Source organism: Protopterus annectens, chromosome 13.part0 (assembly GCF_019279795.1).
Source record: "Protopterus annectens isolate FY-2018-M chromosome 13.part0, PAN1.0, whole genome shotgun sequence".
Lineage (NCBI taxonomy): Eukaryota > Metazoa > Chordata > Ceratodontiformes > Protopteridae > Protopterus > Protopterus annectens.
This window is the reverse complement of record NC_056747.1, coordinates 648,378,011-648,391,364: the sequence shown is the minus strand read 5'-3', so window position 1 is coordinate 648,391,364 and position 13,354 is coordinate 648,378,011. Positions and strand designations below refer to the sequence as shown.

Sequence of the window (13,354 nt, the reverse complement as noted above, 5' to 3'; positions counted from 1 at the left end):
CATGAAGGCGTAGTGGTTGCTGTCTGCTCTGTTCTCCTGGGGAAAGAGATATGCTCTTGCACTTGGGGAAGCATACTGTTGAGAAACATGTTAAATATTTGTGAAACTAGGGTCTGCAGTTTACCTAGTGCTTTATGAGTTCATAACTAAAAGGTCCCAATAGCTAGGATGTCAGTGATAAGGGCTTATACATACCTTGTTCCCCACAGAGGTGGGAATACCACACATTCTCCAAGATTTAGCATGTGGGTAATACTTGCCTACAGATTATTTCTTATGCTACAGTCCAAATGGAAATGGTCAATTATTTATTTGTCATTGTAGGTAAATAGATAAATTGCAGCCTGAACTTGTATTGCTGTTGCATTGTATGTCCAGAATAAAAAGCGCTGTTGATCCCAAACTGATGTCAGTTCTAATATTTTCCAACATAAAGTAATTTTTTTACATAAAATTTTCTGTGCATTGCATGTTTGTTTATTTATTTATTGACTTTTGATTACTGGGAAAGTCCAACTGGGTAGGAGACCATTTTCAGCAGAAGAAAATTTTTAGCCAGTTTATAGAGAAATTAAAGGTAAGTTAGTATAATACAAGCAGGAACTGCAATATGAAGTGAGAGAAAAGCAGGCTTATGGTATATTTAGAGAGAAAGCCATGGGAAAGAAATTGAAAGAAGTAAGAAAGTGAGTGAAGAAGGGAGAGTGAGGAGGTGTAAGGTATGAATAGGCATTTGCTCACATTTAAGGATATGGTTTATCCTGGTGTTAAGCTAGAACAGAGACAGATTTGGGCTAGGAACTTTTTCAAAATTATTTTAAAGGACATGAAGGAGGGTATAGACCAGATGGATACAGGTAAGGAGTTACAGACCATAGCAACATGGTACAAGTATAGACAATATCCTGCAGCCTTGATAGGTTTGTGGACAGTCAGGAGTTTTTGGTCACTGGATTGTAATGACCGACTGGGATCATAGTTGTGTAGAATGGTATTTAGTGCTGGACAAGCAGGTGGATGCTGGATAATTTTATAGGTGGTAAGAAGTTGTCTATATGTTAGTTGATGGAGTAGTTCTAACCAGTTTAGGCTTTTTAGTGCTATAACAGTGGTGGGTTCTGAAAGCGGTATTTGCTGCAAATACAGCAACTTTGTTATAGCATCATTCAAGCTTTGACTTTTGTGATGGCATGAGGTTAGGAAGGATGGGAGCACCATAAAGAGGTCTGGGGAGGGGATAAGTAGTGGTAACTGTAGTTTCAGTTCATAGGTGTATACTAGGTGAACGACCACAAGGGCCCTTAAAAGCCTAGCCGTGCAACCCAAATGTGACCCACAATTTTGATGTATATTTGATTTATAGGGGGTGATTTACTGACTGCCCATGTCCATCAGAGACATAGGAGCCAGATCAGGGTGAATTTCCAATTACCCATTCATTGTTCCAAGTTGTGCTTAAATAGGAATAGACATGAAATCTGCTTAGAATGGAAATTCTTTGATAAACATATCTTTCTCTCCAACATGTTTTATTTATGTTGCAAGGGAAACTAAGATCTTTTAATCTAGTAGTTCTGATGCTGTGATGCCATCTTTTTTTTTTGCAGATGTGCAAAAAAAAAAAATGAGGTCATTTTTCCCCTGTACTCATCCCTCATTAGACCCATTATAGAATATGCCCCATTTGGTATATACCTCTCAAGACATCTGCAACAACTGGAAAGGCCGCAGAAATACCTCACTAAAAGAATCACAGGCCTAAAGCAGATGCCCTATGCTGACTGTCTAAAAAACTCCAGCTATACTCTGTCGCATATTGTCTACTCAGAGGCAATCTCTGCTTAACATACAAGGCCATGTCAAACCCAGAGCTGTTGGACATGCTACACTTAAAGAAATCCCAATCTCTCGGAGACACACGCTCCAGGGATCTAAACCTTGTTATCACAATGAACAAAACATGCTGGAGGGATAGGTTTCTGACCCAGAGACTCCCCAGACTCTGGAATGGACTGCCCATACATGTCAAGCAGAGCGCCTCTTTGGGCCTTTTCAAAAAGAACCTTGATGATTGGATGGGAGAAAGGAAATTCACCCTGGGGTTCATGTCAGTCGCCCTGCTAGACAGGGATCCAGGGAAGTAAATACTGTGGGAAGAAATAGCCAAGGAATTGTTATGGCTAGGCTTGTATAGGCCCTAGGGCTGATAGCCTAGTACCAACCTATGACCCTATAAGATTAATTAGAACAGGGATGCCTTGTATGCCAGGCAAAGATCACTTCTCAGAAGTCGGAATGATACCAAGTAAAGAGATAGGGCTTTGAGGTGATCAGTGCCAGACATTGTGTTTACTCCCTGTATTCTTTTGTCAGGAACCTTTGTGGATGTTCTAGTTGCTGCATGTATCTGGTCAGGTACATACCAAAGGAGGCATTATACTCTGATGGGCCTAATGAGGGCCAAGTACAGTGATATGATCTGGACCTAGATACCATGCTCTTGCTTATAAGTCAAGCAACACAGAAGAATTTTCTTACTACCTTGGGCACATGTTGGTCAAAGACTAGGTTACTATCTACATGATCTCCCAGATCCCTGACTAGTGAATCAACTTTTAAGGGTGTTTTATTGATGACATAGTTAATCAGGGTGGCAGACTACCCAAAAGGTAATACAATGCATTTTTTGGCATTGAGTTTTAAGCCATGACTTTGGCATCAAATGTTTGTCTGCATTAGATTTTGATGAAAGGTGTTCTCATCTTGGGGGGATTCAGTTAGTGCTCCCAGACTGCAATCACCTCCGAACTTGGTCAGCCAGAGGCCTTTGACATTGGCTTTGACATCTGAGAGGTAGATGCTAATGAGACTTGGGCCTTGCACATAGCCCTGGAGGGCTCCACTGAAGACTAACCTCTTTGTGGAGGTGGCCTGACTGATTCTAACTTCCTGGACCTTATACAACATGTTATAAAGGGGTTTATACCTTGTTCTGTAAGTTTATTGACAGTTCCTGGGTGGCGTATTGTATCAAAGGCCTTAGCTAGATCTAGGTAGGCAGTATGCACCATTTTCCCTTTATCCATTGGCTTAGTGACCTTTTCAAAGAAATCTACAAGATTCAGTAAGCATGACATTCCTTTGACAAAGACAAACTGGGATGGATACAGTGAATGGAGGTCTCCTATGTCCTTGTTGATAATTTTTGTGATAATTCTTTCTATGACTTTGCAGATAAGACTAGTCAGACTAATAGGTTTGTAGTTTCCAGGATTTGTTGAAAGTCCTCCATTTTGAAGGGTGATGACCATCACAATCCTCCATTCACGTAGCACAAAGCCTGTTTAAAGACTATAGTTAAATGTTGACTCCAGGGGTCCTGAGAAGTCATATTTTAAACTGTTCTGGAGGCATCCTGGAATGTTATTGGGGCCCATTGAGGCCATGTTCTTAGCTTTAGTGAGTGCAGCCAGTACATGTTCCCTAGTTATGGTTGTAGGGGTTATGTTTGAGGGTATTATGGGGGTTAGTTGGGATTGAGGAGGGTAAAGTTGGAAATGAATTTGTTCGCTAACATGTTCTCTATATCTCCAGGCTTGGTGAATGTGGAACAATTACCCACCAGTTCAACACATTTCTGTGCGCTGCCCTTGAGGTTTCTGACATAGCTGTAGAAGGCCTTACGGTTATCTTTCACCTGGGAAGATATCAAAACCTCAAAGTTGGCTTTGCTTGACCTAATTAGCCCTCTTAACTGCCTATTTAGTTTGATGAAAGAGTTTTTATCTTTATGGAAATTCTCTTCCTGATTTTTGCCGTAATTGTTTTTTTTTTTGGTATAGCATGTTTAATTTGGGATGCCACCAGGACAGTTTGTTTTTGGGGTTAATTCTAGGCTTACTTCTGGTAGGTATAGCTGCCTCTGTACAGCCAAGTTAATGGTCGCATAGAGTTTCTGAGAGCAATTCAGCATAGGCTCTTGTGTTCTCAGGGTTAGGAGGGGTATTGAATTTTGACAAACCATCACTTAATAACAGGTAATTTGCTATGGAGTAGTTACTGTTATTGTTTTAATAGAATTATGGAATTGATTTTGATTTCAAAGGAGACAGCTTTATGGTATATTTTATGCGTTGGTGAAAAAGTTTTGGATCTGTAAAGCAGCCCTAGTTTTCAATGATTTTTTAATGCAATTTTGTATATGTAGGTCAAATTTAAGATTATTAGAGATGAAAGTGGATATTAATTTGCTATGAGAAATGACTTCAGTAGTTGTATTATCGAGAAAAAACTTTAAATTTAGTTTTTTCATGAGAGAGTTTTTTGGAGAAAAAAGTGGTAGTTTGTTTTTTAGGGGGCTGAGCATGAGTTGAGTTACAAAGCCATGTTTCAGTGGTCTAGCTTTATTGACAGCATCTATATAGATTAGAAGTGCAGTGTTAGTGCTATGGAAAGGAAGGAAGCCATGTGTGGGGGATACATAGTGGAACATATAGTTTGAGATATGTATATATGTTTTTAAGCTGTATGAGGTCGAAGCATTTATTATAAATTAAATATTTGTTTTTATATAAAGAATCACAATGGTTTTGAACATGAATTTCAGCCAGCAATTTTTTTAGTTAAAATTTGTTAATCAATTAAGCACTGATGTCATCAAGTAAGGAACAATAATGATTGGTTGATGAAGTAACAGCAAAGGTATTTAAATGTAGAAATGGCTTAGCTTTTTTAACAGTCTGATGAAGCATTCTAGAGAATATGAAAGCGCTTACTGGATGTTTTATTGTTTTTGTTCTTTAGTTCAGTGTGTTTAATAAAAGGTCAAGTTTCTTATTGTCGTGTTGTGCCTCAAGAAAAGGTTATTTGGATTTTGAAATTATATTTTGCTTGAGGCACTTTACCCTTTGTGGTTGATTCGTTTTGCTTAACTCCATTTTTATCATTGAAGCAAGGGACATGGCGGAAGTGACCAGTGAAAAGGACATGGTGAATTCAGCTTTTTCTTTTAATGACACTGTGACTAATACCAATGAAACTTTGTTTAAGAAACTGTTATTAGCTGACAGCAATCCTTTACTGAAATTATCAAGGATTGATTTAACAAGTAATGAGAGGGGAACCAGCAATATTGACAGAAATATTAATGTTATCCAACTAACGAGGAAAATAGAACAAACTCTAGAGAAACTGAAATATACACAATGTCAACGTAGGCATATGGAAGCCTGCATTCATTTTAAAGTAGTTCCACGTGGTTTACGTATACTTAAGATGCCGAATTTCGGCAACACTTACCCTGAACTACTTAGTAAATGGCAACAACTCAACCTTGAGACCAGCTGTGGCTGTATGAAATTACTAGCAGGGCAGTACATGTCAATAGAAAAAGACGTAATGTTTGAACTTACTAGATTACGTGAAGAATTGGCTGGTTTTATGACACAGGGAGAGATGAGTGATTTTTTGGCAAGTGCTAGTGCTAATGTCTCATTACTTGAGAATAAATTGATGCAGGGAAAGCAAAAGAAACTTGAAAGGGACTTCCTCGATTTCCAGAGGGGGAATGTGTTTGCTTGGCCTCGCGAACCAATGAGAGGGAGAGGCAATAATCAGCAACAGATGGCCCACCAATCCGTAGATGGAAGAGACGCATCAATTCCCATAGCTCAACCAATCAGGGAGCCCGATATATCGAACAAGAAGGGAGTAGAGACGCCCACCAGGAAGGAAGTGATGACGAACAATAATACCACATGTAACAACGATGCGGTGGATATAAAAAGAGAACCGCCAGCTTTAGCGGGAATGAGTAATATAAGAATTCTGAATCAAGATGTATACAGGAAAGAAACAAATGTTGTTAGTGCATCTCCTACTACTTCTACAGAGGGTTTTTTTTCCTCTTTTCCCTTACCCATATGACTGAACACGAAAACGCCATGGTCACCGTTACAGGGATCCAAGAAACGCAAATTTCCTGAAGAGAGACTGGAGTTTCAGAAAAAAGTGCTGAAACCTGTAAGTCAGACTTAGTTTTTAACATTTCTAGTTATCATTTAACATCATCAGAAAGAAGCATTTTAAACAGAGGCTTATCTTTTATTCCAGCAAAAGATGTTGACTTTACTGATATGGTAATTGATTTAAAAATGTTTACTAGAAATATAAATCTTAAAATGTTATATGGAGACAACATATGTGAGAATGTTAACAGAATTTTCAAGAAGCCATCAACTTTTATTCCTCAGATGCACCCTTTATAAGAGTCATTTGAGAAAGCATGTGAGAGAGACCTATTGAAGTTATATGATAATAAAGAAGCTAAAGTTAAACGTGATTTTTATAATCTGAATAGCGATGAACAACAAGCCTTAAAGAATTTACAGGAAAACAAGGGGATTGTTATTAGAAATGCTGACAAAGGGGGTGCAGTAGTAGTATTAGATACTGAGATGTATAAATCCAAGATTCAGATTCTTTTGAATGATAGTGAGACATACACGAATATTGATGGTGTGAAGCTTAACAAAGTTATTAATGGAGTACATGATGAACAATATGACTTGTTGTTATGTGCAGTGATAGATTCAGATCTTTATAAATATTTTTTAATAGAGAAACCAACTATACCAACTTTTAGGGGATTACCTAAAGTCCATAAGAACATTTGAAAGTCCACCCTTGAGACCTATAGTTTCGAGCAAGGGATGGTTAACAGAAACAATATCTATATATTTGGAGAAACAACTAAGAAGCATAGTGGAACAAACTCCTACAGTAGTAAGGGACACAACAATTTCTGGAAAGCCTTACAGGCTATATACCTAGTGATATAGAGACAGAATACATGGTGACTTTGGATGTAACTTCATAATTTGCATCTATTCCTAGTGATACAGGGGTGGACTACATGAGGCTGTTCTTGATTGAGAAAGTTATGCCAAGAGAATGAATAATAAGATGTGCTTTACTAATGGATTTGGTTTTAAAAAATAATGTTTGTGTATGAAAATCAATATTTTATCCAAAAGAAAGGAGTGGCAATGGGCACTCCTTGTGCGAATTCATACGCAAACATAGTTATGGCATACTGGGAATACACCTATATTATACGTAGTCCATATTATGAGAAGAATATATTATTATATAAAAGGTTTGTTGATGATGTTTATTTAATATGGAAAGGTGATGAGCAGACACTAAAAGAGTTCATTCAATATATAAATGGAACCACAAGTTTCCTGTCTTTCACAGGGAAATGGTCACTACACGAAATTTAATTTTTGGATGTCATACTACTGAAAGAAGGCAACACTGTACAAACACAGTTATTCAGAAAAGAATGTAGAAGAAATTATTTGCTACATCGCACTAGTATGCACCCCCCACATATCTATTGCAATATAGTAAAGGGTCAAGCACTTAGGGTCTCTAGACTCACCACAGATGAGACTAGGTTTCAGGGAACCATAGAGACCTTATCTAATGAATTCAAAGAGAGAGGGTATACGTCAGAAGAAAGAAGGAGTTTGCATCAGGAAGAGGTTGTAGATAGGAGAGTAAGTGGAAAACCCTACATATACAGAGGTAGACAGATAGATCATCAAAATGAAAGAAGAGCTTGTTCAGGCCTCAACAGCCAGTAATACTGTATACAAATAAGAAGAAGAAGATCAGGGGGATCTTCCACAGAAATTGGAATATTCTCATAATAGATGATGATATACAGCAACTTGTGGGTGATAAACCTAGATTTACTTACAAGAATACAAAATCACTCAAACGACTATTATGTTATGAGAGAAATAATAAATTGGTGTTAACATCTGATAGAAAAGGGACCTATGCTTGTAGGACATGTAACCAGTGCAGTTACATGTCTAATAGCAATAGTTTTGTCCATCCTGACAGTGGAAGACCATATAATTTTTTAATTTATGCAGACTGCAAGTCACAGTATTTAATATACCTAGCAGGCTGCACAAAATGTAGTCATTTTTATGTAGGAAAGACAAATAGGACCCTTCAAGAAAGAATTAGAGAACATTTCTATGCTATAAACAGGGAAGATGACAGCAATGCCCTAGCTAGACATGTTATAAATGAAGGGAGTACACATGGTTTTAAATTTACTGTGATTGAGTTTGTATATAAGAACATTAGGCTAGGTGATCATAGAAACTACACTGAACAAAGAGAGACAAGGTGGATCATGAGGCTACAAGCAGATAGACTATCTGGTTTGAATGACAGGGTGTCCATGAAACCGTTCTTGATAGCAAGGGACAACAAGCATTAACATTGTTTATAAGCTATTAGTCTAGTGTTTTACAGGATGGCTCACAAATCTATTAATAAACAACATATATATTTGATATATTTTATATTTTTATAGTATACATTTATACATAAGCACATTTTTTTTTAAATAGTGGAACATATAGTTTGAGATATGTATATATGTTTTAAGCTGTATGAGGTTGAAGCATCTATTATAAATTAAATATTTGTTTTTATATAAAGAATCACAGAGGTTTTGAACATGAATTTCAGCCAGCAATTTTTTAATTAAAATTTTTTTAATCAATTAAGCACTGATGTCATCAAGTAAGGAACAATGATGATTGGTTGATGAAGTAACAGCAAAGGTGTTTAAATGTAGAAATGGCTTAGCTTTTTTAACAGTCTGATGAAGCATTCGAAAGAATGTGAAAGCGCTTACTGGATGTTTTATTGTTTTTGTTCTTTAGTTCAGTGTGTTTAATAAAAGGTCAAGCTTCTTATTGTCATGTTGTGCCTCAAGAAAAGGTTATTTGGATTTTGAAACTTAAAACAGTACCACCACCATTCCTCTTTATATGGTTATTACAAATGATATTATAGCTGGGAGGTGTAGTTTCAGATTTGTTGGTGCTGGGTTTAAGCCAAATTGCAGTTAGAGTAAGAATATCAGGCTTTTGTTGGGTAATCCATGCATGTAGTTCAACAGTTTTATCTCTTATGCTTCTAATGTTTATGGCAGCAAAAGTTAGATTAGAAGGTTTGGGGAGGTTGACCATTGTGGAGTTAGAGTAGTGTGTAGAAGGGAATTGTGATAGGAGCCAGAATTAGAGTGAATGTCTCCTCCTAGAAGGATTTTAGTATATTGGGGAATTATTGATACTTCTTTTTTGTTAGGCATTTTTCCACTTAATTTTATTTTGGATTGAGTTGAAATGGAGTTACTCAGTCTATATTTGGAGTTCATATGTGAATACTTGGCTAATTACCCTGAAGTGCAATTTTAAGTCTACTCAGTAACCCGGGGTTAGAATCATACCCTATACCTTGTGTTTATTAGGTAAAAACCTTAACCATTATGCCAAACCCACCTTCTAAAGGTAAACATGAGAAGCCTCATTAAATAGGTTTAGTGCGATGTGTGTCAAGTGTAGGGAAGAAGTATGAATAGGTGGTTGGGACAGAGTTGGAGAGATGTTGAGAGCTATTACAGAGTTATAGTAGGATGAGATATGGTCCAATAGGAGGCGAAGAATAGAGGATAAGCTGAGGAGTAGCTTGATTAAGTAAAGGGGTCTGTATTTTATTGATGGCAGATTGTGGGGAAGTAGGGTTCAAGAAGGAAACAAGAAATTGCAGGGCAGTAGGATATTTAGTGGTGGCTGAGTCTGAAAGCTGGTAGAGAATAGGAAAGAAAGAAGTATTTTCTATGAAGGAAGAGAGTTAGGTTGTCCTGGTATCTTCTCTGGAAAGTAAGAAATAGAGGGGTTTAAAATGACAGAGTATGAGGATGTAGTTAAAATAGGAAGAAGTGAAGGATTATTTGGGAAAAGTGGAAAATACAATATAAAACAGGCAGGTGCTGTTAGGAAGGGGTGTGAATGTGAATGGATATAGTGCAAGACCCTATGAGAGGGAGAAAAGTTATTGAGATTGGTGCAATAAGATGAAATGGAAGTTGGGAATTAAGTAAAAAGAGACAGGAGTGTTTGTATGATACTAGTAAGATTGTTTGGGGAGTGTTAGGAAATAAGAGTCACAAGTGATATGTGAAGTAGGTATTATAACAGGGGTAAGAAGGGTGGGAATTGGGGGTAGGGTAAGGGAACTTACCAGGCTTTCCACTCTCAGGTCAAGTATAACAGAGAACATTCAATTTATAACTAATACAAAGCAATTAACACAGATGGGCAAAGTATAATTCTTTCATTTTCTGAATGCAGAAACCTGACAGCTAGGGAGACTAACTTGCATCTACAGTGTAATCTACTGGCCAAAAGAAAGGACAGTGGCCAGCTTAGTAAGTGGTCCTTACAGTGCAAGGACTACTCCTTTGGAAGGGTGTTACAGCCACCTTCCAGCACAGGGCAGACATGTATTTGGCTAGTTGAAGTTAATACACAGCAAGGTTCTTCGTGTTAAATTTGCTTACATTGTACAATGACAAAATTCTCAGTGAAAACTTTTGGGAGTTGGGCCTTGTGGCACAGTTCCTGCAGTATTGGGGTCAGATGTAGTGACCATGGGTTATTGTACAATAACAAAATATTCAGTGAAAATGTTCGTGAGCTGGGCCTAGTGGCAGAGCTCCTACAGTACTGGGATTCACATGCAGTCTTATTGACAGGTACACAGGCTGCTGCTAATACAGCTAAGAATTGTAGAACTTTTTTAATTCCATCATTTACATCTTATCACTACTTCCTTTGGTTACTTTACTTCATTTATATGTCTTTACTCACTCATTTCCATATGATGCATACATCACAATGCAGAATGTTCTATATTTCTGAATTGCCAGGACCCTGCATAGTACACATACAGTTTATGAATTTCATCTCTAGTTGTTCTAGAAGCTTAATTTATTATATTTTAGTTTGTATGTATCGTTGGCTAGACTGCCTTTAATTAGTGGGTGACATGTTTTATGTCAGAAGTGGGATTGTAGGGCACTGTAGCTATAAAACAAATGCATTCAGTGATTTTTTTTATGCCATTATTTTATTTAATTTCCCTATTCTTGTGTTACAAGTGTCTCTAATTTTTTCATAGTGATTGGAATTTTTATTATAATTTCTAAACTAAAGCTTTGCTAAGTGTAACTATGGGTTTGCTTATTGTGAAAACAACAAAGTGCTTTAAAATTATAGACATGCAGCAGTACATTTTCACGTTATTATCAAATGATTGTGGGATCACGTTATAAATTATGTCTCATCCATTTTATGACTCTTTTTAGGGTTTTGGTAACTGCTCCACTGACTATCAGAAATAAGCGACTAATGCCAGAGATCCACAAATGCACTGTTCGGGATAAAAAATGCAACATAGTTAACCTGGAAGGTAATGATGAAATATTTTCTGTTCAATAAAATATGTGAACATTTTTGATCTGGAGAGTCTTTTGCATAATTACATGGTACTGATATCCAGAATGTAGTATAAAATAATCTTGTTAAGTGTTTGGTAAAGCAGTTCATCCTTGGTCATTTAGCATTAGTAATAATATGCTGTATGCAGATATTTTACTTCAGTTTTGCACAGGCAGAATGATATAAATGTAAGATGCAGACATGATAAAAAATGAATATTAGTTATGCTTGCTAATTGTAGCTTTCATAGGCAGAGACGTTAATCAGTAAGTGCCATTTGATTTGTTTTTTTTACCAAGGCAAACAAAATATGCTAGCAGAAAATGGCTTACTCTTCCCTACCTTTCCACTGCTGACTGATGGTAACATTTCAGTTTTCTTCCATAGAGCTTCCCTATTTGTACTCTCTGATTCTTAAAGAATTACTTCCCTCACTTGTTTTGATCAGAATATTTATGTGTGGTCTTTTTTAAATTTAAATACGATTTCCCTTCCCAGCCAGAGTGTAATATAAAAACTGAGAATGAAATAACTACTCGTCTAATAGACAGAATCCTTTATTCCCCAAAAGGACCTCAGTTAAGAATTTTCATCTTATCAAAATACTTAATTGGAACTGAAGATATAGTCTCATATTATATAAAGTAATCAGTGAACTTACTTATAATAATTTATTCATATTTTTCATATTAAAGAGCATTATTAGTTAATTATACCACAAGTAAAATTCTAGCCAGGATTCAGAAACAAGTAGTGCATTGTGATAGGCAAAATTTGTGATGAGTGGTGGCACGTAGGGCCGGTTCGATTCAAAGACACATAGTGTCATTGCCCAAGCAAGCAAAATTGTGAGGTTGGGATCAAATGCTAATAGCTGCAAAATTATATGGAAATGAGTAACATTATGCTAATGAGCCACAAGGTGAATACAGCTAAGGGGAAACAATATGATGGAGCAATTCAGAAATGTATAAAAATTGAATGATCAGTTACAGCCACCAATGAGTTTGTATGCAGAGATTTCTTGGTAAACAGGGAGAGCAATCACATTACAGTGCTACTGTGACAGCTGTATTAGGGAGAGCAATCACATTACAGTGCTACATGTGACAGCTGTATTAGGGAGAGCAATCACATTACAGTGCTACATGTGACAGCTGTATTAGGGAGAGTAATCACATTACAGTGCTACATGTGACAGCTGTATTAGCTGTGCAGTATATGTTAGAGGCCATTCACACAATCAGTGTCCATGATGGGAAATGCTATTGCCTTCTCTATCAGAGAGAAGGATATGAATACACCTAAAATACTATCATCTGCATGACAGGGGCATAGTTGACTGCAGTTATGTGGGCAGTAACACAACATAGATTAAAAGTGATGCATGTATACTACACCCAGGCTATGTTCTACATGCATTGACTGGCCATGCTGTGCATTAAACACTACCTACTTTATAACACAGATGTGGGGTAAGGCACAGATGTGGGGTAAGGCACAGTAGCCATATGCATTGGAGGCAAGTAGCACAGTGATATTAATCAGCAATGAGCATAGCATTGAGGTAGGGGTTTTCTAATGATGTGAAAGAGATTGTGTTTTAAGGCCAGGGATTTTTTGAAAGTGGTGTATCCTGTGTAGGGAGGGGAATGGTTCTTCCTAAAAGGGATTGGTGTCCTGCAGTACTGTGCATAGGTTCAGAATATGTACCAGGAGACACAGCTGCAGATGTGGTTGCACTGTGTGTGTGTGTGTGTGTGTGTGTGTGTGTGTGTGTGTGTGTGTGTGTGTGTGTGTGTGTGTGTGTGTGTGTGTGTGTGTAAAACAGGTGTTGAAGCCTTAGGTAGCTAGGATGCAGACTATGGACATCCCTGGCCATAGTTGCATCACTTCTAAGGAGATGTACTATCACCAATACCCACTGTCAGGGGTGATGGTGAAACATGGGACTCCTTCTCTGCTGTCTGCACCTGCCC

At 37.3% G+C, this 13,354-nt stretch overlaps 1 protein-coding gene across 1 annotated transcript in view; it reads left to right on the top strand.

Annotated features, from left to right (window-relative positions):
• The window catches only part of ITGAE (integrin subunit alpha E), a 1,198,231-nt gene that overhangs the window by 185,475 nt on the left and 999,402 nt on the right, over positions 1-13,354 (top strand). Inside the window, exon 3 of the mRNA XM_044054873.1 lies at positions 11,243-11,346. Within this exon, the coding sequence (XP_043910808.1) occupies positions 11,243-11,346 (104 nt within the window). The remainder of the gene's footprint in view (positions 1-11,242; positions 11,347-13,354) is intronic.